The sequence below is a fragment of the Cornus florida genome, unplaced genomic scaffold (assembly GCF_030987335.1).
Source record: "Cornus florida cultivar Cherokee Brave unplaced genomic scaffold, ASM3098733v1 CherokeeBrave_3.0.0_Hap2_Chr10, whole genome shotgun sequence".
Taxonomy (NCBI): Eukaryota; Viridiplantae; Streptophyta; class Magnoliopsida; order Cornales; family Cornaceae; genus Cornus; species Cornus florida.
This window is the reverse complement of record NW_026775580.1, coordinates 97,751,777-97,776,675: the sequence shown is the minus strand read 5'-3', so window position 1 is coordinate 97,776,675 and position 24,899 is coordinate 97,751,777. Positions and strand designations below refer to the sequence as shown.

General features: G+C 34.4%; 3 protein-coding genes across 3 annotated transcripts; 1 reads left to right on the top strand and 2 right to left on the bottom strand.

The window, feature by feature from the left end:
* Window positions 1-1,826: 1,826 nt before the first annotated feature.
* Window positions 1,827-8,045, bottom strand: LOC132276177 (delta(3,5)-Delta(2,4)-dienoyl-CoA isomerase, peroxisomal). Its single transcript, XM_059777492.1, has 2 exons — window positions 7,313-8,045; window positions 1,827-2,175 (listed from the first exon to the last, which is right to left on the bottom strand). The coding sequence occupies exons 1-2, from the start codon at window positions 7,947-7,949 to the stop codon at window positions 1,985-1,987; spliced, it is 828 nt and encodes a 275-aa protein (XP_059633475.1). The 5' UTR covers window positions 7,950-8,045; the 3' UTR covers window positions 1,827-1,984.
* A 379-nt stretch (window positions 8,046-8,424) lies between these two features.
* Window positions 8,425-15,360, bottom strand: LOC132276176 (serine/threonine-protein kinase PBS1-like). The gene is made up of 5 exons (XM_059777491.1): window positions 14,897-15,360; window positions 13,943-14,148; window positions 10,956-11,145; window positions 9,526-9,917; window positions 8,425-9,283 (listed from the first exon to the last, which is right to left on the bottom strand). Exons 1-5 carry the CDS (start codon window positions 15,018-15,020, stop codon window positions 8,810-8,812), a joined length of 1,386 nt encoding a protein of 461 aa, XP_059633474.1. The 5' UTR covers window positions 15,021-15,360; the 3' UTR covers window positions 8,425-8,809.
* A 9,136-nt stretch (window positions 15,361-24,496) lies between these two features.
* LOC132279400 (glutaredoxin-C3-like) lies at window positions 24,497-24,871 on the top strand. Its single transcript, XM_059781358.1, has one exon. The coding sequence runs from the start codon at window positions 24,497-24,499 to the stop codon at window positions 24,869-24,871; it is 375 nt and encodes a 124-aa protein (XP_059637341.1).
* The last annotated feature ends 28 nt before the right edge of the window (window positions 24,872-24,899 follow it).

The following is a 24,899-nucleotide window of genomic DNA, read 5'->3' as shown; positions in this document are numbered from 1 at the left end:
TGAAGCATCATTCCATTTGTTTCAACTAGTGTCTACATTACTGTCACCATGATTTGGATATAAGTAAAACGTTTATGCTTTAAGTTGGATTTTTCTTTTCTTTTTTTCCCTTTCTTTCTTGAACTAGACACATTTCGTTAGATAAGTAATACACACTATTCCCAAAAAAAAAATAGAGAAATTGATACATAATTTCCGAACACACTAGCCGACATGCAAGCAAATGAATCAACTTTGTCTAAGTTTTATTCTGTACGTCCAAATTAGGTTCTAAAATCTTCCTAATTAAATCCTTATTTGTGAATGATCCAGAGACCTTCACGAGGTGATTGTGCATGGATGACGCTTTCAAGATATACAAGGAAAAAAAAAATTACCAAGTATTATATGTTCCTGCTACATTTTAATTATAGTTTCAATTGTTTCAAGCTCTACTTAGTCTATACATGTTTGTGAAATTCAACTAAGAAGTCTCAATTCTTTTTTATATATGGCTTTTTGCATGAATTTATTTATTCTTGTTAGTACACATATTGTAACTATTAAACGTACATTGAATGTACTTTTATGTGTATGAGACGTAATTTGTAACTAAAAGCATCTATGTAAAATAACAAAAATGCAGTTGCTTTCCTCCCACGTGCCTACTTATAAATGTGGAAGACTTTTTATTCTTTTTTGGTAAGAAATGTCAAGCCACACATGACATCCAAGTAACTTCCTCAAAACTCAAATGAACAAAAGATGAGAACAAAGTTGTCTATGGTCATGTGAACATCAACCTAAATCGAAAGGAACATTTGTTTCCCTCATTCTTCGAAGGTGAGTTATGCTTCCACTCTAAAGCAAACTAGATCACCTTTAACTTTACTGCACATGTTTTTTTTAAAAATAATAATAATAGTTTTAAATAACCAGGTATTCGGGATTTTTCAACAACTAAATATCCAGAACATCGTTCAAAACACCCTCTCCACACAAGTCGGGTAAAGCTCGAGCTTTCACCTACGAACATAACTCCCAAAAAAATGTTTACACTCGAGACGTTGAACCTTAAACTTGATACTTAATAAGGCACGAGCTCAAGTAGCATAAGGTAGGAGGTCTTTGGAAAAAAAAACTTCTGACCTAGATCCAAACAATTTAAATAGAGATTAGCCCATGGTTATGGCTGGGCAAGGCTCAGTTTGAAGTTTGCCTTTGGGCCCAAAAATGGCTGGTCCTCTAGACGAACATAAAAACTTGAGATTGCATTTTCACACGTTTCAAGCCAAGGAACTGTTTTTTTCTTTTTCTTTCTTGGGCAATGACATGGGCTACACACAGCCAGAGGGAGTGTAGGCTAGTCCTCTCACTCCAATATATGCTAGCACACAACTGTGTGAAGCTTTTATGCAACCCTGGTTATTTGCACGTACCATGTTGTTCAAGCGGTTGAAATATTCTGTGTGAAAATCTGTGTTCGATCCTTGCACTCTCTCCCTCCTCTCCAACCGGGCACGCCGGGAGATTTTTACAGCTAACCCCTGACATTCTTGCCATTGACCCAAAAAACTAAAAATAAAAATAAAAATAAAAATAAAAACTCCTTAAAATACCAAAGGTTCCCCTCCCCATAACCTTGCCATGCCCTTTTTTTGCTGTTGTCCTAGCACCATATATCTTTCTGTATATATATAGTGTACAAAATCAATAAAAACAAGCCAATTAGACAAAGTATACGAGCGAAAGCCTGATTGCCTCATATGGAACCCCTTATCTATCATAAGCTGGCAGTAGAAGATGGCGATTCAGTCATGGTTATATGATTTATTGATCACAAAAAGTATGCAATTAAGCAAAATTTATTTGAGCAGAAATAACATGAAAATTCAATATACAATAATTGATTGAGACCTTATTACAGAAGTTCGATGTCTTACATCTTACCCAACAAAAAAGACTAATACAATAGGGCTACCAAAGGCGTGTCAAGTAGGAACCATCAAAGCTTGGCAAACTTGGGTTTTCTTTTTTGCTCATATGCTGAGACTGCCTCTACAATATCATCAGAGATGAGGACACCAGAATTCCAAGTAGCAACATAATCCAAACCTTGATCCAGTGTCAGGTCCCGACTTCTGAGTAACACAGCCTTCGTCCCAGTCACAGCAAGAGGAGACTTCGCAGCAATTCCTGAACATAGAATCTCTTAGTAAAACAATCAAAACACATTCAACAGCAGTGTCTTCACAGGCAGGGGAATTGAATCTAGGTCGTGACTGATCCATCTATCATCAACCCAAAAATTGATGCAACCTGCTGCCACTTCATAGTCTAATCCTTTAACCAATAGCTTCAGTATTAAATTGAACAAACCTCATATTGTGAACGTTTGATTCGGTTTGGACAAATATTCTTTTACTTATTTATTTTTAACAACGTTAAGAAAATGGTACCATCTTACAGCCTGGTTTTTCTTCTCTACAAAAACCCTGATTTACACATGTATAGCACATCTTAAACCTCAGAAACTAACCTACTGAAAGCTTAACTTTGACAGCGCAAACAACAAACATGGGAAATTTTGAAAACAAAAAGACATAATATACAATGATAAAGTTTATTCAAATTATATTATTTAAAATTGCACACCAAAGTCGGCATGTCTTTTTTACTTATTTTAAAAACTTGATTAAGATGTCAAATCTTTAACTTGCAAAGCATTTTCTAAAAAATTTCCAGTGGTTGGCATGAAGATTGAAAATATTTTCCAAATAAACAAATGTCTCATTTTGCTTTTATTTTAGTGACCCTTCCTATCTGTATTTTCATGTACCTAAATTTATCAAAACTCATTTGATCTACGGAAGTCCAAGCTGAATCCTTGAGTTATTTGACCAACTAGGGCTTTCTTTGAAGAGATACAACATGTAGTAGCCAACCATTCTTTCCTCCACCCTCACTCTCCCTTGTTCCCACTCTAGGATACAAAATAATAAAAAAATTCCAAATTCAACTACCCTCTGTAATACCCCGATATTTTAAAGGATTTATTAATTTGAATTAATTACTTTTATTTTATTTTTAAATAATTTATTTGATTCAATTTGAATTAATTGCGTTTATTTTAATTTTTAATTGATTTGTTTTATCGAGTGCTTAGATTAATTGTTTTATTTTATTTATATTTCGTGAATTATTGATATGATGATTGTTGTGTGTGTACTTAATTATTGATTGAATTGTTGGTGTGTTGATTTTATTGGTATGGTGTGACTTGATTGTAATTTTTGTTTTGTTTATTTGCTTCATGTAATTAGTTTTTAATTTAAGTGTTTATTTAATTATTTAATTTATTTAAATTAATTGGATTTGGGCTTAAGGGAAGTTGGACCAAAAGATGTGGTCTTGGGCTTTTATGAAACTTTATTTGGTTAATTAATAAAGGCCCATGATTATTTAATTATTTAAATGATAAACTTTGTATTAATTATAAATATATATATATAATTATATATAAATATAATTAATTAATAATTGTTATGGAAAGATATATATATATATATATATATATTTATATAATATATGTTTATAGATATAAATTATTTAAAGATTATTATTTTAATTCATAGTCCTAGTTGGAATAGAATTTGGATTTTAATATGTATATACACATAAGGTTTTAGAATTAAAAGTTTACATGTTAGAAAAATAAGGGAGGCAGAGAAAGAGGAAAAAGAAGGCCGACAAAGAGGAGGCCGAATCTGAAAAGGAGGACGTTTGGATTGAAAGAGACAATCAAAACTTGAAGCGTCGGTTTCGTTTCGAAACCTTCAGGCGAGTTCTTTTCTAACTTTCCTCTTAAACCTCATAAGGATTTCACCTTGAGTATCAAAATCTAAGGTTAAATTTATTGATTAAATGATGGTTAGAACGGAATATTTAAAATATGAATTATTATATATATTTTTTGAATTTTAGATTTTTATTGTTGTATATTTTGTTTACATCAACAGATAGGCTGGATTTGGACCCAAGAGGGGTTAATTAGTGTTTCTAAAATTTCTGGAATTTTTCTTAAATTTTCTGGAATTTTCTGATATTTTTCTGATATTTTTGGTAATTTATTAGAATTTATTTTTATATATTTATTGGAAATATATATATGTATATTATTTATACATATAAACACTGTTAGTGGAACGGCGCCTCAATAGGGAAGCAATTCAGTGTCGCGCGGTACATAGAATAATGGTGCGCACACTGATCTAGACCATTAGATTACTTAAATATTAATGGATTGATTCAGTACATTGCGGTACATGATATGTTAATGCACATGCGGAATCCAGCGGTTAGATTTGATTGATGAAAGGGAGATAATCTGGTGCGGGTGCATACATGTGAGCTCAAGTGAGCTAATCTGGTGTGGGTGCATTTGTGTGAGCTCAAGTAAGCTAATCCAGTGTGGGTGCGCTCACAGTAGTGTTTGAGCTCATCCAATTATTTTGTCTGTTTGTGACATAAAATTAAAACGGTCATAACTTAGTTATCTTAAATCGAAATTGGGTCATTCTTGAGCTAAAATTCAAGGATTTTTCGTCCTCTTTCCAATGGTACTAATTTCATTATCAGATTCCCATCCTACTAGAAGATATTTACGTTTTAATGAGACGGTGTCGGAAAACTATTTAAACTAATATGGAGTATTTATGGGAAACCATTTGTGACGATATTTAGTGACGTTTAATTTACGTAAATGTCATTAATTAATAGTTTGGTGATGGAAGGAGTTATATATATACTTAATTATATATGTGTATATATGATTTAATTAATTTATGTGTAGGATGGAAGGAACTATATGTATATATATATTCATTAATGTATATGTATATATGATTTTAAATAATCAAGGATTATTATTGAAGGTATTATACATATATATATTATATAATATATGGGTATATGTATATATCATTTAAGATAATTAAATTATTATTCTTATTTGATATATTATATTAGGCTGGTTATTAAATTAATCTTATACATATAATATGCATGAAATGATTATGTGTGAATTAATTTATTTTTAAGTTTAAAGTTGATATACAGTTGAATTGTAGGCATGGATGAGTTGCCATAGGCGTAAGTATTTTGCTTAAGTATTTGTATGAATAAAATACATATACAGAAAGCATGGTTGAATTGTTAATTTAAAAGTATAAATATATATACTTAAAGGATGCATGGTTGAGTTGCCAATGTATAAATAAATATATTTATAATGGCATGGTTGATTCGCCAAATGTGTAAATAAATATACTTGTGGAGGCATAGTTGATTTGCCAATGTATAAATAAATATATTTAAGGAGGCATGGTTGAGTTGCCAATATATCAATGAAAATATTTATAATGGCATGATTGATTTGTCAAAGCGTAATTAAATTGTTATGTGTTAGATGATTAAAATATCATCTATGGTTATTGTATGCATAGACTGGATTAGGATTAGATATTCTTAAATTAGAATAGTCTAGTACTTACAGGTTAGTGTATTATTTTATGCATATTAATAAAATATTACTGGTGCAGATATAGATGATTTGTCAAAGCTTAGATTTTGGATTTATGATTTAAATAATTAAAATCATTATCGGGTTTGGGATTAAATATAATATTCTTTTTATTATAATTTATTGTTTAAATGATTAAACAATTGACTAGAATGGGATTAAGGTTAAAAGAGTTTCTTTTTAAAATAAATGGTATTGGTTTAGGAATGATTATTATTTTAATAATTATTTAATAGGTATGAAAATTTAATAAACCTATTAATGGATATGATTAGTATAGTATATATAATTATATATAGACATATATATTGTGCTTTATTAAAGTTAAAACTTTATTAGGTTTGGTTTTGATCAGAGATGATCTGTTTATTGGTTTTCAGAGGCCTGGTAGAGTGAACTTGCTCGTAGGGTTTAACCCACGATTTTATTTTTCAGGTTATTAGAAGTTCAAGTCTCAAGGTTGAGGATCCGCAACTGGAAGACTTATCTATTCTTTCTATTTTATTTCAAAGTAGGATATTATTGTTTCAGTTATTATTAATGAATTTATGGATAGTGGATTTTGGTTAAGGGGTCCTTGAGATTATAGGATTTCCGAGTTGTAACCATTGACGAGTTATTAATGAAAATTTTTATAGACTAGTTTTTCTTCAGCATATTGTTTATTCTTTTATTTCATTTTGTATTTTGTGCTTGTTTAAATACTTTAATCGTTTTGATATCCCTTAATTTTGTACGCGGATTTGATCAACTCGTGTTCCGAAATTACGGGGTATCACACCCTCTCCCATTTTCATTCTCTCACAATAAACTCCTCCATCAATCTTCTTCTTTTCTAGTAGCATTTTTCTGTCCTAAAAATAAAACCCCAAATCTAGCTTAACTCCTTCGGTAGCCCCCCATACATCAATGGATGGTTTTGATAGTGATTGTTTAGTGGAGATAGGGTGTGAAGCAATATGATGTAGAGAGAGCCAAGATTTGCATCAAGCAATTTTCACAACCTAACACACCAAGCATCAGAGCAAACAAGACATTCCTTGACATTTAGTTTTTTCATAGAATAATGCTTGGTTTGTAACTATGAAAACAGTTTTCTGAGAACAAAAAACTGAAACAAAAAATAGTATAAAAAACTATGCTTGGTTCAATTTTCAGAAAACTCATTTATAAAAACGTCTATTTTCAGAGAACTATAAAAGATTGTTCTCTGATAACAATTTTCTGTTTTCTGAATTCTTGAGAACTGTTTTCAGAGTTACAAACCAAGCAAGCCCTTAAAATTTACGACTACTCTCTTAATGCAGCCTCTTGTGTATCTTCAATTCTATTTATATAGTTGAATCAGTTGCAATATAAGTTCCTTAGAGAGATTATATGGATATTTAAACTGTAGTGGATTAATGAGAACTTAAACAGTAAACAAGACCCTTTCAAGAAAGATTATGTGAATAAATTTTGAGACTAACCTAGAATATCTAGAGAAAGAACTTTATGGAAATGCACTATCAATGAAATCAATAGAGCTTATAACATGGAGAAGGCAATCCCTCTATACCAAACACTGTTAACTTTCCCTCCAATTTCTTTCTTTCCTTGTCCTCCCATTTCTCTCCAATCAAATCAATCCTTAAGTTTTTAAATTAATGCAATATGCTAAAAGATGGAACCCTAAAACACCCTATCAGGTAGATTAGAACAAATAAATTAAGCAAAAAGGAAAAAACAGAACGGATGAAAGGATCAAATTACCTTCAGCAATAGTTCTAACACCTTCTTCCATGGCTTTCTTAGAAGCAAAAACCCTAGAGACCAGGCCCAACTCCTTCGCCTCCAATCCCGAAAACCTCCGTCCCGTCAAGGCTAACTCCATTGCATTACCGTAACCAACGATGCCTGGCAACCTCTGAAGCGTTCCGAGATCGGCCGTGATGGCCAAATCAACCTCCTTCACAATGAAGAAAGCTTCCTCCGTACAATACCTAATATCACAGGCGGTGATGATGTCAACACCGCCGCCAATACAACCGCCGTGGATACCGGCGATCACTGGTTTCCGGCACCGCTCAATGGCCGTGACTGCCTCCTGAAAGCCCTTGATCTCCCGTCGGAGGCGTTCGCCGGTGCGTCCGCGGTCACTCGGCTGGACAGCCCCGGTGATTGTGTTTAGGGTTTTGAGGTCGAGACCGGAGCAGAAGTGATCGCCGTTACCTGAGAGGATTACGACGCCGACGTTAGGGTTTTGGTCAAGAGAGGATAAAGCCTTGGGGAATTCAGTGAAGAAGTCGCGAGACAGAGCGTTTCGAAGTGACGGTCGATTAAGGTATAGATAGAAAACAGGTGAGTTTGGGGTTTTCTGAACAATTTGGAGAGTGGTGTAATTTTCCATTGTTGTCGTCCACAAATTCCGACAGAGAAAATGAAGAAAATTTGAGGAGCTAGATAAAATTTGAAAGGGTAGGACACACACTCTACGACGTTGTGTTTGTGTAAATGCATAATTTTTCACCGAGTAAATTTTTACTTTTACTCAATTACCATCTACATGTGTTATGTTAAAACGTCAATATTACAAATAGAGATTTTTTACTCATTTCATCATCACATCAACCCCCACCCCCACAAGCAACTCTTTCTCCTCCTTGTGATTTGGCAGGCATACGACTGCAGGTGTCCGGATTTTTATTTTTAATCATGATGTTGTACACTCTTTAAAAAAAATTATTTATTTGATTTAAGAACACATTTTTGTGAAACACATTCCGTTTGCTATAAAACAGAGAATTTTAGAGTTACAATAATCTGCTTTAAATATCAGATGTTGCGCAAGTATAGGATTCCCAGAAAGGAGGGTGATGAGAGCATTAATAATATAATTCATCAATCACTTTATAACATATTGCTGAAAAAGATTACAGACACCATAAAACGTTTAAGAGTAGAAACAACCTACAAATTCTAGCAGAGGTATAACATGAGACGTGTTTGCTCACAAAATTTTTAAATACGTCCTAATCTGATTCTCAATTTACACTCTTATTCCTCTCCTTTGAGGAAAAGAAAAACAAAAGTTGCAATAAAAAGAGAGGAATATTGAGCCCAGTTTCCTTCCCATGATCTCCAAACACTCGGCAAGTTGTTTAAACACGCTCATGGAAGGCTCAACTTTCAATGTCTCTCAACTCCTCTGGTCTGAAAGCAGAAAAGCAGCAAGGTGGAAGATGGAGCTAAGTGTTTTATGTTCGAGTATTACCCGTTAGTGCCATCAAAGCTGCCTTGAGCACTTTGTCTTCTTTTCTCTCGCCAATTCTCTCCCCACAATTTTGCAGCTGCAACAGCTCGTTCCCTTTCCGTATTCTTTGCATTTTCTCTTGGAGAGTCATCCTTCTCAGGTCCTTCAAGGTCCCATTTGCGTCCGGATTCTTCCCCCTCTTCGTTCTTTGATATTCTTCCATTTCTCTCATCTTTGCTTCTTTTATCATCCTTATCCCCGGAAAATCTGTTGCCATGCCCAAGGGACGCGTTAGGGTCATACGCCTGATTCGACAGATAAGAGAGGGCAGTGACCACATCCCCAATGAGGGGACGGGCAGCAGCCTGTTCTTGAATACACATGGATGCCACAGCTAGAGCCTGGTAGAGACCTCGCATTGGAAAATTACCCCGGAGCAGTGGATCTGCCAACTTTGCTAATCTCTTGCGGTCATTGAACAAAGGACGCGCCTGCAAATTCATACAGACATTACCAACAGCCAATTATTACACAGGTAACATTGCCTACACTGGCAGTGTCAACCATACTGGAAAATTCAACATCAATAACAACCAAGCATTTTTCCCAATTACTTGGGGTCGGCTTAAATGAATCCTATTTTTCCATTCAGCTCTATTTAAGGCCATAACCTCAGTCATCCACCATACTGGAAAATAAGGAAATTAAACTACAAGATGATAAAGTGGATTACCCATATGACAAGGTTCTGTTCTGCTTGGGGTCGCTTGTTGTCAATGGCTTTACGTCCAGTAATAAGCTCTAAGAAGACCACCCCAAAACTGTAGACGTCAGACTTCACTGTCAACTGCCCGGTCATGGCATATTCAGGAGCACAATAACCGTAAGTGCCCATGACCCTGGTTGATACATGTGACTTGTCACCCGTAGGACCAAGCTTTGCTAGCCCGAAGTCAGAAAGCTTTGGGTGAAATCCTTCGTCCAATAATATGTTAGATGACTTGAAGTCCCTATAAATAACTGGAGGGTTTGCTTTGTCATGGAGGTATTCCAAACCTTTGGCTGCACCCGCTGCTATCCTCATTCTTGTATTCCAATCTAATGGTTCTTTATCAAGGGGAATATCTGCGTAAAAAGCATTTTAAATATTAATGAAATAAATACTAATAGTTGGTTACATGATTTAAGAGATCCAAATACCAAAAATTATAAAACTTTCTCCAATTATTTTTATATATGATTAAGTTCTTAATATGGCTATCACACATAGAAAAGGAATAAATGAGAAGGTTCACCCTTTTCACTATAGTATAAGATCCTAACACATTCTCATTAGCTCAGCCTACATCCTTTTTGGTCAGCCACAATAGTTTCATCACTTCTATCTAATACGAAGTCACCTCTTCTCCTTGACACTATCTTGCTCAAACCATCTCACAGGTCCTTGCTTTTTTCTCTCTCTTTTTGATCGCTAACTCAACATTGCAAAGCATCATTCAGAAGGATGGAAAGCCTACACAAACCCACTCCACCAGGTCCAATTTAAGGTTCAATGGATCCTTCCTAATCTTCCCCCAAATGAAGCTCATTAGTTACTGTTGTCCAATCACATGCTTCTTTGTCATTCATAGCTGGTTCAGTTGTCGACTTGTGTTCCTACAACAATTAAATTAGTCTCCATTTCTCAATATCAAGCAGTGAATGCAATAGTTTAACATAACTGAGTGTTGTTGCAGTTTCCAAAATGACAACATGCACATTATGTGAAGCACAAATCATCAACATCATCCTGGCTTGTATCCCATACGAAGGAGTTCGGATTTATGTGAAGCACAAATAAAAACAAGAACGATAATGTGATCAGACAAAGGGAATCACATGCTTCTTTGTCATTCATAGCTGGTTCAGTTGTTGACTTATGTTCCTACAACAATTAAATTAGTCCCCATTTCTCAATATCAAGCACTGAATGCAATAGTTTAACATAACTGAGTGTTGTTGCAGTCTCCAAAATGACAACATGCACATTATGCGAAGCACAAATCATCAACATCATCCTGGATTGTATCCCATACGAAGGAGTTCGGATTTATGTGAAGCACAAATAAAAACAAGAACGATAATGTGATCAGACAAAGGAAATCACATGCAATAGAAGGTTACCATGTAGATGATCTTCTAACGATCCCAAGGGCATGAATTCATAGACAAGAAGCCTCTGGTCCCCATCAGCACAATACCCAATCAAATTCACTAGGTTAGGATGATGCAGGAGGCTGAGCATGAGAACTTCCACCAGAAATTCCCTGTTACCCTGAAGCCCATTCCTGTCCAATTGTTTAACAGCAATGACCTATTTAAGACAAACATCATCATCAGAACAAATGCAAAGTCAAGAGAGCAAAAAAATTTAAATAATAAAAGCATGGTCATTACTTGCTGAACAGAATTAAATGTAGCCAATCCTACAATTTATACGAATATATGAGTTTGGTTACAAATATGAAATGATGTAGAATTTGAGATCATCACTATTCTTGTAGTTGGTTGGACCAATTTAAAACCTAAAATGGAATTAATTTCAAATTGAATTCTCCAAAATATCCCTCTTGATGACAAATAAATTAAAATAAGAAAATAACATTCTTCTATAAAGCGGCGGTGGTGTAGGTGGCGGCGGTGGAGGTAGCGATGGTGGAAGGTGGTAGCGGTGGTTGAAGGTGGTCGTGGAAGGCGGTGACAGTGGTGTACGTGGTGGTGGAAGGCAACGGCGGTGGTGGAAGGCAACAGTGACAGTGGCGATGGTGGTGGAAGGCAGCGGCAGTGGTGTAGGTGGTGGTGGAAGGCGACAGTGACAATGGCGGTGGTGGTTGTTGTGGTGGAAGACAGTGGAGATGGTGGTGGTGGAAGGCGTTGGTGGCGACAGCAGTGTGGTGGTGGAGGCGGCGATGTGGTGGTGGAGGTGGCGATGCTGTGGTGGTAACGGTGGTGGCAATGTGGTGGTGAAAATGGCGGCGGCGATGGTAGCAGTTTTTGGACTTTGAACGTGAGGGATTTTTGGGAATGTGAAAAAATATATATATATATATATATATAACTTGCGAATGGAATGGTCATTCCATAGGTTGAGATGTGGAATGAATTTCTTTCTTTTCCACCTAGAATGATCATTCACACTTTTCCTACCAAACAAAAGAATGGATGCAATGGGCATTCCATTCTTGTATGCCAAATAGGGGTGCACAAAAGAATCGGAACCGTGGAACCGGAACCGGAACCGTGAGAACCGGAACCGTTTTTTCCTGTTCTCACGGTTCCGGTTCCGGTTCCAGTTCCAGACCGTGGGAACCGTCAGGAACCGTATATATATATATATATATATATATTTAATTATATGTATACCACAATTGTGTCTACAAATATTTGTAACTATGTGTTGACAGATGACTTAGATTAGTCAACAAGAATCATTACACAGCATGTGGTGGTGGTCCACAAAAACTCAAATCTCAAGTCTCTTATCTAAATTCTAAACTTAGACCTAATCTCTCAAATCTCAATGCTCAAGTCTCATCTCAACTTTGTTCTGAAATTTGATCGGAGCCGCTGCCTCGCCTCGCCTCATCAGTGATCAGTCCTCGACTCCTCTCTGTTGGCCACTTCGCCTCGCCTCGCCTCACCTCGCCTCAACGCCGTCGCCTCCCCTGACCTCTCATCGCCCTCGCCTGAGTCGCCTCCTCTCATCTCCTCAATCCTCATCGCCCTTGCCTGCTCTCAAGTCTCATCTCAAGCTAATCAATTCATCATCACTGTTTATTAACTGCATCGTCTTCTCCCAGAGAGAATCCAAAGCACCGACTTCTGTCATCTCTCTTAATTTAATTTAATTTTTTACTCTCTTTGAAAAATCTGGTACAGGCTTAGAATTGGTTTACTAAGTAGTAGATGATGATGGTTGAAGAAGGAAGTGGTTGTCCGATCAACATCCAATTTCAGCCCAACAAGTCTTCTGTTTTTTTTTTTTTTTTTTTTTTTGAGATAAATTAGAATTAGTTAGAGTTTATTATACTGATATACTCAATTGATGTGAGTGCCGCATGTGATGGTGTTCAATTTCGTCACTGAGATGCCCTTATGTGTAGTTTCTCTACCGTGCATAGAGCAATATTGATTTATGTTATTGTATCTTTAGTTTACACACAAAAAAAATCAAACAATTAACAGTTCTCATGGAACCGAACCGTTTTCTACGGTTCGGTTCCATACTTATACGGTTTCAGTTCCGGTTCCATTTTCAAGGAATCGTTGTGAACGGCTCTAGTTCCGGTTCCGACCGGAACCGTGTGCACCCTTATGCCAAACACAACATAGGGGAAAATATGTACGGATGAACAGTGAATGCATAATTAATTAAAATGACACACACTATTGTTGCATGAAGCTAGACATAAACTCAAGTAAAAGAATCATCAATGTATAATGGAAATTTAATGGAAACATAGTTAATATAAATTGTTGGAATAAAGGGCAAGCCCAGTGCACAACACTCCCGCCATTGTAGGGTGTGGAGGGCTAGATATACATGGAAAAAAGTTATAAGAAATTATTTAAAATTAAATATAATAGGTGAGATGACATATAATAGAAAAGAAAGAAAAAAGTGAATTCATGTGGCCGACACTATTCATATGAGATTAAGGTAAGAATGATGATGATGTTGGTCTAAAGAGTTGGAGCAAAATGCAATCCCCATCCCTTCTTCAACTTTTCTACGTTTGCAAACGGGGATGGGAATCCCACACTCTTTTGTGATATTTGATGTTTGAATTAAAATTGAAATGATCGAAATGGAAGATCATGTAATGCAGGGTAAACTTAAAAACTGGAGCCGTAAGAGGAGTAATAGAAGGAAGGAGTGGTAGGGAAGTTTGATCGACAATGTGAGAGGGGAGCATAAAGCGAAATTTCAAAGCCAATGTAATTCAACAAATACAACATTGAGGCTTTCCACTGTCAATGACTTGAAGTCTTTCTCAGAAGTGTCTCAGTTGCCTTCTTCTATGAAAATTTGAAAAGCATGCTCTTAAAAAAACCCATTTGAAACAACTAAGTAGCAACTAATTAAGTAAAGTAAGAACGAGAGAATTTACCTGACCCGTGCTCTCAAGACGCCCTTTGTACACAGGTCCAAATCCTCCTTCCCCTAAGAAAGAGTCTGGCATGAAATTCTTTGTTGCAGCTGCAAGCTCACGAAATGAGAATATATGGGCAGCAATATTAATATTGGGTACATCCTTCAGACCTGATGCTTCCTTCATTAACCCCACATTGCTTCTTGGTCTTGGCCTCTCTCCTCCTGCAAATTCAATCAAAACACAGATCAAGCACGATTAAGTTGTTAAATCATGCCATCTCGATCAACAATGCCAAGATCAAAACTGTAAGGCCCTCAAAATCTAGCAACACAACTCCAAAATTTTGGGAGTTTGTGGCTTTGGTGCACACAAAACCACAAAAGAGGGAAACCCAATTGAACTATAATCCAAACCAGTTATGAACCTAAGGTAACCTTAATGTTTTCAATTTATTGTTTAAAAAAACAGATCTGAAGGATAAACATGTTTGAAAATGTTTATTTGGTTTATAAATTGGCCAAACACTTCTAAACAAACAGCCTTCAAATTCCAATTGTCAATAGGTTAGCTCCAGTCAGAGTGCAATACCATGTAAAATCTAAATCGCCAAATTGAGCTCATAAACCAATTCAGAACATATAATTATTCCTTCAGTCGTTTGAAAAAGTCAAACTATTAATTTCTTAAAACCATCAAATAGATAAAACTTATGCAACCAAATTAAATATGTTTTTAGATCTCATTTTATCACATAAAAAGCCAATTCTTTACAATCCTCGTCCAATTTTAATTTCAAATCGAGCAACAAAACATGATAAATCTGATAGATAAGATCAACCAAAATCATATACAAAACCCAAAACAACAGAACAATTAATAAAACAGAAATACCCAGATCAGATCAAACAACAATACATCTATATATATATATATATATATATATATATAGGTATAGGGAGAGAGACTTACCAGAAGAGAGTTTAGATATGTTGGAGGTGACTGTTGGAAGACCATCTTTGTGATCATCTCTCTGTTTGTCCGTATTAAACTTTTCATCCTCATCCCTTGAATCAAAACACGGAAAGCAACCCATTAACAATTAATTAATATCACCAAAGTAAAGCTTTCAAATCCCTCTTCTTGAAGAAGCCCTGTATATCCAGAATGATCAATGTCTCATAATCTTTCACCGATCATTTCTCTATCTCTCTATATATATATCCTTAGTTGATATATATCCGATGAGCATGAAGACGACCAAAAGATTAGATGTGAAAAAGACAAAAGCAAATCAACGGAATGGCAAGTAGAAAGAAAGAGCTAACAACAACAAAAATTAGGAAACGCGGTCTTGAATAGAGATGATTGGCAGTGTTGCTGTGACAGAGCAGTGGCCGGCTGTGTATTGCATCTGGTGGGGCTCTCTGTATATATATATATATATATGTTTATAGTGTGTGTATAATGTCTTTATCCATCCATGCCCCTACCATTGACCAAACTATAAATACCCATTTATCTTCTCTCTACTCTCTAATATTAAACCATCAATACCAATATATATTACATAAATTTACATAGATTGAGAGAATATAGTAACTGCAAAGAGTAATAAATCTGGTAAAATGGAAGAGATAGACGTGTCAAAAGGTGGAACAGGCAAACAGAACACAGAGATGCGAGTCCATGGTTGGTTTTTTTAAATGCCTTTTGTGTGGTGTGGTTGGATCTCTCCTGCACATTGATTGGTGCCCACTTTAAATCAATCATGCAATACAAAATATCAAGAGAGATTGATAACGTAATTAATGGATTAAGTTTTGAATTTTTAAATAGTTGTTATAAAATCAAAATTTTAAGGTTGATTATCTCGTTATAATTCAAACTCTTGTAAAGAGTTTATTTTTAGAGAGATTGTAAATTATCATAATTGTATATAAATGTGAGAAAAAAGTTAAATAAAATTTACGATCAATTTTTTTTTTTGTAAATTATCATAATTGTATATAACTGTGAGAAAAAAGTTAAATAAAATTTATGGTCAATTTTTTTTTAAATTGATAATCACACACACTTGTCTCTTCAGACTTTATTTGATCCCCTTGGTTCTTTTTCTTAACTTATATATCAGTATTAAAGTTTTAAACACACAAATAACATGTTATATAAAATTGGTAAAAATATTATATCATAACAAGATATAAACACTATTAAATGATTTAGTTCATTCTCAATCGGTTCATTTCTGCTTTGTGTTGTGTTAGATACGATGATTCTAAATTCGGTTCATTTATGTATTCAGTCAGTTCAAATTAAAATTAGGAAAAGATTTATGTGAACTTTAACATTTTTCTTTATTTATTTGGTAAGAAAGTGTTCATAATTAGATAAGAGGGCTTAACAAAATTACTAGAAAGCCCCTAAGTGTGTGATTTTGACTTTATGATCGGCAAAGTCCTAATTCTCTGTACTTCCTAAAATGTATGTCAATGTTTAGGCAACCTTTTGAAAACTTGGGTGGGGTGCTAGTTTGTTGAGGAAATATTGCTGCCCCCACGTGATGCAATAGCTGAAATCTCGTAATCATGAGTAAGGCAATTGAAGGAGTTTACAATTGAGATAATATTAATTTTAAAATAAAATGTTAAACTAATTTAACATGAATACATAAGTTAATTAGCATAAGCTGAAACGGTTTATTCATTTTGGTGAGCCAAAGTCGAACATTCTGAAGTTTGAATTTGTTGGGTGTTAAATTCTTATGGCTAGCTAATGAGTAAAATAACTACCACCATCATATATGTCTAATGTATATATACTTCAATCTAACAAATGTTATTGATGGCAATGGAATTTGACCCCCTTTTTTTACGCTGCTCAACGACTCTCAAATTACTCCAGCAACAAGAACACCAGTCATGCACTAAAATATAGTAATGGTATACGTACCCACAATGTATATTGTGGTTTAAACCATCCGAAAGTTAAGGTGACAATTCGTATTGATATGTCGTGTTTGTATCGACACAATTACGATACGAACACGATTACGATACGATTATTACTCGTGTAACACGACACAATAGGTGTAAATGAGCCAAGCCTTGATAAGACACGAAAAAACACGTTTAAATCATTTTTGACATAAATATGACATGTTTATTCTACACGTTTAGCTAAATGGATCATGATTTACACGAACATGACACGTTTATCTGACACGTTTAGTTAATCGGATTAATCGTGTCATAATCATATTTATAGGGTCATTTTTTACACGAACACAACACGTTTAGTTAGCTGGTCAATCCGTATCAATACAATTACAACACGAACATGATTAGTTCAAACCTTCTTATCTCTTATCGTGTCAAATATTGCCACCCCCTAATGTGACTTGTGTTCCCATTCTCTTCATATCAAATCAAGTGTCAATCCAATAGGATTTTCTTTGATGCTTGTTTCCGTGATTACAAATATGAGCCCATAGTCCTTGCATGTCTGTTTGAGATTGGAACTTATTTGTACTTTAATTCTCTTGAGAAGATTAGTGAAAAAAAACAAATTAAATTCTTTGATTCGGGATAGCTCAGCGGTAAAGACTCTCTTACCTTAAATCTTAACAGGTTTGAATCCCATTGCCGGTCACCCCGAAAATTTTCATTTATAGTAATTGTCTGGTTCATGTGGGACGGTAGATTGCTCGTGTCAAGTAGTAAATTATGCTTTTAAGAGGTCCAATGACACCTATCGTCAAATATTGTAAATATGTGGATGAAGAATACTACTTCAAAAACAAATAAATAAATAAGTATCAAGGACCTTATGATCCGGTAGTATTTCTCTACCTCCCAGAGTAGATTGTAAGCAAAGACGGACAGAGGGGTGGACAAAGGTGGGTTGTAGCCCACAAAAAAAAAAATAGTATATTTTTTTTCTATACTAATATTAGCCCAGCCCAAAAAATAATAATAATAATAGTATTAGCCCACCTTAGCCCCCTACCCAAGTATCAAAAGTGTTAAAATAGTAATGCGTAGCAGGATTGAAGATGAATTTCTTGTTGATTGTATGATCATCAACCTTGAACGAGAGCTTATTTGGAAAATTGACTTGAAATCTATTATTGACGAATTCGAGTCTTTAAAGACTCGTCGAGCACAGCTTAGATAGATATTTCGTAATATTTGAATTCAAATATTTATCAATATTATGTTATAATTTTTTATTTTTTTTTGCTTTAAGAAATTTTATTATTAAATTTATATTTTATATTAGCCCATCCAACGAGAAATTCTAGATCCACTCTTGATTCTAAGGGTTCGAGTCTCACCAAAGTGAGTGCATAAATGTCTTGTCAATAAACCAAATAAATAAATAATAAAAAAGTAGTAAAATTTCTAAAAATCTATTACTTTAGAAATTATTAGATGGTCTTACACCATTGACACTAGTATAGACTCTTTACCGAAAAAATGACACACAAAAAATTAATTTTTATTAAATTGATCCACCAAGTATCTACCGTTTATCAATTGACTGTGCTTATATACACAGTATATTTCCATACTCTTATATATATATATAGATATACACTTATATTTCCCATACTTATATGACGGTGCTTTATCTCATATTCCTCATTCATTGACCGGGTCATGTATACCGTTGGATAGAAAATAAATTAATCCTCCGTCTATCAAAAATAATTGCCCAAAGCCATGGAAGGTGCCATAGTGGGGCGTAGTCAGCGACTTTAATTTGGTTCATATTCATTCCAAGTCATAAAGCTGGTTTCGACTTTATCAAATTTTTCACACTTATAATATCTTTATTGTCCCCATCAACTATGAAATTAAAGATGTAATTATTCCAAGAATGAAAAGCATAGAAAAAATTTCATATTTACACTTGAAAACAATTTAGTCCTCAATGTTAGCAGTACATGACAGAGAAGAAACGCGCCACCGACAACTAGTTTTAGTCTATAGACCCTACACCAACATTATTTCAAACCCAAACTCCATGGTCAGGGACTTCAAAGCCCGGACCAATTAGTACTACTTTTGTCTTTTAGTAGTTTTAGGTCATTTTCAATTACATTTCTTTAATATATAACATGTTATAAACTTCTTGATTATCAATAATCATATGCTTAAATCACGAATCAAATTTTAACACATCTGGGATGGCAATGGAGTGGGTCCGGAGGATTCCAACCCCATTCCCACCTGATTTAGCATAACTCATTAAACAAAATGGATTAAGGGAGATGATATTTTTTCATCCCTATTTCGCAACTGTGTGAATTTTTAATTTTAATTTTAATTTTAGTTTCAAAATAATTTAACCAATTTAATAATCGTTTTAGAAGAGAGGGTGAAGTGCTGAGCAGATGAAAGGGGATATTTTTTCATTCAATTTTTTTTTATTTTTATACTTTTTAGAGCATGTATATAAGTTCTACAATACACGCACCATCAAGTTAGGAGGGCATTTTGAAAGCGAGGCTTCAAAGACTCACCCTTCGAATTCTTGCCAATACTACTATGCCTCTGTGAATGTTTTATCATTTCTTTGCTCCAGCTTCTTTGACAACATAAAATAGACTAAAAATCTAATATATATATGTATATATATATATATATATATATATTGATTCGTCTCATTAATTTGTGCACGCCATCTAGCCAAATGCGCAGTGAGATTTTATAAAAAAATTATGGTGGTAACATATTTTTAATACATTAAAGTCCAAGCCAACTGTTTAGAGGTTTGTCCCACCTGACCCGTTACACCAACCTCCTTGCTCTTTACCCCAATCCCTCTCAATGTAAGTTTGCCACCAGGACTTTTTATAGGACTGGAAGTTGTTCATGGGTCAAAGTACATATCCACCAACACGCTTGAGATGATGAGTTATTATTTTTTAAAAATTTTAAAAGAATTATATTATATTTTAAATATCTAAAATTAATAATTATTTATTTAACAATCACATTTATAATTAAAAGAACAAATATTTTTTTTCTTCAAAAAATTTACTCTATTTATTTAATTTATTAATCAAATAAGTATTCACATACACACTTTTGATCACATTTCGATTCAAAACTCCACATGTTATACCATCTGGGGGTAGAAGAGCTTCCCTAATTCACTCCAATTAAGTAGCATTGATAATTAATGTTTATGGATTCAAAATTGGCTTAAAAAGTCGTATTATTGTAAGTTTAATTTGGTTTTTAGATAATGACCTTGATCTAATTTGGTCAACTACTCTTAAATAGGAATCAAGTTTTTATATGGTGGGTGTGTTTCAACTTCCAAGATCTAGAGAAACTCTGTGCACAAAGTAATACAAAAAGACAAACAGACTTTTGATGGCATGCGTGAGCTTGACACGACACAAATGAGAAATTAAAATTAAAATACTGTAAATAAAAGAGTGGAAAGATAAGTCTAGTTAGTAGAAGTTTGTGGCGGGAATGAAGGTGGTGTTGGTGTTAGTTATGGGATGGAGATGGGATTCCTTCCCATTCCCGCCTGAGAACCCGCCGGTATTCGCCGCATCCGTAGTACTCCTCCGCCGCCCAACTACAACGTCAACTAGTGAACGCACGCCCGACCCTTTTCTCACTCACTTGGAAACATGTCACTGCTTTAGGTGGACATTCATTATATTAACGCCAACACAATATTACACACTATATAATTACATACTACATAATTATTTCTTCTTCTGCCAATATATATATATATATATATGTGTGTGTGTGTGTGTGTCTATATATATACATATTCACAAAGGGACTCCTGCACCAATTCTACTGCGTCACGTTACAAAAAGTACAAACTGGATTGATTATGTGAATGGGCCTTGATTCCCTGATCAGGTGCCCTTCTGCCACCTACAGTTATTTGAGTTTTATGAACCAAATGAAAGGGAAAAAAAAAAAAAGGAATGGAGAGGGAGAAACTTTAAAATTTACAATTTAAAAACGTTACATAGTGTAGTTGTATTCAGAAATGTTCTGTATATTATTGATGTAGTGGGGATATTTTTAAAAGTAAATTACACTGATTTTTTCTGGGATTTGAGTAAATTATATATAAGTAAATCGTTATTACTTTGTTCTCCATTGAGATTTGGCGTATCTGTTCGTGGCACCCCAGCGCACACCTTAAGCGCTTGGTGGACACCTTCGGAGCACTCCGTGGGCATCCTCAGAGCGCTCAAGGTGCATCCTGACGCGCGCGTCGAGCACTCGTAGCAGAGTAGGGAGAGCTCGGAACAGTCCAGAAATGGACTTTTCGCCCCTTTTTGCATATTAGTTATGATAATATACATTAATGTTAACAACATACGTGCATATACAAAAAAATTATATAAGTGGGATAACTTTGAATAACGATAATATATATGCGACACCCCTAGCGCGTTTTCTTTTCTTGCGAAGTAAATTTTATAAAATAATAATTTTGTTTTCCCTTAAAATGAGGTTATTACTGATTTTTTACATTCAAAGTTATCTTTCACAGTCAACTAACAAATTTAGGGAAGGTCCGAGCATAGTTAGTAAAATACAGTACGGAAAAAATACGGATACGAAAACGTACGAGTATAATTTGATATATTTTTTTTAAACGAAAATATGTTTTAAAAAAATGAAATCGTAAAAATACGAATACGGATGCCTACGTATATAATACGTTATATGCACTAGAAATTTGGGACAAAAAATTCGGCTATACATATCTTATTATTTTCTTATATATCATATATTTGTAAGGACAATAAATAATAGGTAACAAATAATAAAATAAATATATTACAATTAACACTGTCACAATAATCATAACAGAAATAAACTATCTAAATATAATTAATCAATAACCATAGGTCCAGAATATGATCAATTCATCACAAAATTAATGAAAAAAATTATAATTTAATTAATCAACTATGTTGCCTAAATTAAAAATAAAATGCAGATGCCTCTTAGGTACTTTTGAACAAATTTCAATATCTCTACCTTTTACCCCGGATAAATGTGATTTGACTATTGAAATACCTATATGATAATTAGAGTTTTGTTTAGCATGATCCCAAAATGCATCCCTTTTTTTTTTTTCCTTGATAGTTTATATATTTATAATAAATGCATAAGTATATAATGTGATATTTGTGAAAATATCTTTATATTCTATTAAAACATATAGTGAATGTGGTGATTTACAAACTTCCAAAATAATAATAATAATAATAATAAAGATTCTAACAAAATTTAAAAGATCTCAAAACAAAACAAAATATTTATAAATGTCTACGAACATCAATAAAAATCTACGATTCTTCAAAATTATAGTATTCCACAAGGTATATATATGTGTTTCATTACTTTGATTAAAGATCAAACATTGGATTGACAATAATAAGAGATAAAAATATATATATATATATAGAGTGATAGTAGAACAACTGAGTGCTCACAACCTTTCCCGAGATTGCACAACAAATATTATTATTTTGATGGTGTGAAAGAGAAGGGTTATACCAAACAAAAGATGGTAGTTTGTGTTAAGAATGTGTATTTGACAAAAATACATTATTAGAAGTGAACGAAAAAAAATAATAATAATAATTAGGTTATCCAAAAGTATAAACATGAATTAAATGGAGCAACTAAAATGAATAAACGCGTTACATACGGGATGATTAAAAAAAGGCGTATTTTACCGTATCTTTTAATTCTGATTGAAAATGGGCGTATTTTCTCAAAATTTGTACGTACGCGTTTAATTCGCGTATCATATGCGAATTTACTAACTAGGAATCCGAGTAATAAACGTTGAATGGTCCAAAATGTGTCTAATTAATCCAAATTTCAGAAAAGGTAAGTGAAATTTACCCTATTTTTAATTAGAAGGGAAAAGGTATAATGACCACTGTCTTTTATCTTCTCTAAGTAACTCTCGATCTAACCCATGGTTTAGTGTGCCAACTCAGAATGAGACTTCCCTTCTCATTGTCTCCGTTTGGATGAATAGAAGAGAAAAGAAAAGAAATGATAGCATTAGTTATGAGATAAAAGAAAATAAAATAAAGAGAAGAAAATGATAATAATAATCTATATTCATATTTGGATAGCTATGATTCTTAATTGTTTGGATAAAATAAAAGAGAGAAAAGACAAAAATGATAACAATCAAATTACTATTATACCCTTTTAATTAGATCAGACATGAGTGGAATAACCATTTCTTCTTTTTAATTGTTAAGGGTAATTTCGTAATTATAAAAATATTATTTAACCCATTATCATTCATTTCCCTCCATATTTTCTCATTTTTATAAGGATAACATTTGAGGGATAAGGAGGGATAGGCCTATCCCTCCAAACTATCCTCCCTATCATTTCATTTCTCTGTACTAAAGCTATCTAAATATACTACTACTTCTCTTTTCTTTTCTTTTTCTATCCTTCTAAATTATCCCATCCAAACGAAACCGAACTTGTTTAAAATAAATAAATTTGTAAAAAAAGCACATTTGTGCTTTATGTTTGATCTAACAAAGACTAGAATGAGACATCCCCTATTCTGTGAAGCTGAACTGTCCTTAATTAAATCCCACCGTGATAACATGTTTGGTCAAAGGAATGATCGGATACGCTCTCTCTGTGTGACGCATTAGTGAAAAGCAAACAAAAAGATTGAACCAAAATCCCAATTTTCCATGCACGCCTTTCTACTATTGTCCGATTGATACCACTCATCACTTACTAGACAATACACATTCACACTTGCTCAATCTTTCGTCATTATAATAAATCTTCTAAATTAATCAAACCATCTTTGTTGACCAACAACATTCCTAGTTGCTAGTTAAACAATGGTAATCTTCTGGTCGTCAAAGGCATGCAACATGCGCGTCAGAGACAGCATGTCATGTACTAGTAAAAAATACTTTGGAACTCACCCGACAAGAAGCCCCAGACAGCCGTCTCTATATGTACAGTGTACACACTAAACACATATACTATACCTATATATAGCCATATATATATATATATATATATAACCTTATCAGACTTGCCTGCAAAAAGCCTGTTCTCATGTCTCTAAGGTCTCGTCCTCAAAAACCCAGCAATATATATCTATGTTCTACACTTCTTTTTGCTTTTGATTGAATTACTCTCTCTCTCTCTCTCTGATCCAGATGATATATAGCCACCCTCCATAGCTGACATGTTTGCCTCAATATATCACTCCCATTGCTCACTTTTGAGTTATGAAATAGAATATTTGTGTTTTGTCCACAACATGTGCGGACAATTTTCAATCCTTTTAAAGCAAATACTACGTAGACCCTCTAAACGCACGCCTTGCGACAACTACAGACAACACTCCCTCCTATTTTCCAAAACACCCCTCCATCTCACTCGATCCCCTATATAAACCCCGCAAACGTATCCCACCCTTTTCATCAATCATCTTTTATTACAACCACTTGATTCATTTTCTAACTACTCAATTTGCTTGATCATCAACATCACAATTACTAATATGCAATACCAGGCTGAGCATTACCAGGCCGAGACTCACTGGAGTTCTAATTACTACCCATTGGAGCGAGTGGTAAGGTTGGCCTCCGAGAGTGCAGTGGTCATCTTCAGCATTAGTACATGTTGTATGTGCCACGCAGTGAAGAGGCTTTTCTGTGGCATGGGTGTCAACCCCACCGTGTACGAGCTCGACCAGGACCCCAGAGGGAAGGAGATTGAGTGGGCTCTCATGGCCCTCCTCGGCAACTCACGCCCCGCCGTGCCTGTCGTCTTCATCGGAGGGAAGCTTGTTGGGGCCATGGATAGGGTCATGGCGTCCCATATCAGTGGCACTTTGGTCCCCCTTCTTAAGGAAGCTGGGGCTCTCTGGCTCTAAACTTCATGCTCTGATGTATATCTATATA

Excerpts from the sequence above, each read along its gene's own strand:
- LOC132276177 (XM_059777492.1), bottom strand. The coding sequence starts at position 7,949 with ATGGAAAATTACACCACTCTCCAAATTGTTCAGAAAACCCCAAACTCA. Across the intron at positions 2,176-7,312 it reads TGTTAGAACTATTGCTGAAG|GAATTGCTGCGAAGTCTCCT; the intron begins GTAATTTGATCC and ends TTCTATGTTCAG.
- LOC132276176 (XM_059777491.1), bottom strand. The coding sequence starts at position 15,020 with ATGGGTTGCTTTCCGTGTTTTGATTCAAGGGATGAGGATGAAAAGTTT. Across the intron at positions 11,146-13,942 it reads GTCTTGAGAGCACGGGTCAG|GTCATTGCTGTTAAACAATT; the intron begins GTAAATTCTCTC and ends TGTCTTAAATAG. Across the intron at positions 9,284-9,525 it reads AACAGAACCTTGTCATATGG|GCGCGTCCTTTGTTCAATGA; the intron begins GTAATCCACTTT and ends ATGAATTTGCAG.
- LOC132279400 (XM_059781358.1), top strand. The coding sequence starts at position 24,497 with ATGCAATACCAGGCTGAGCATTACCAGGCCGAGACTCACTGGAGTTCT.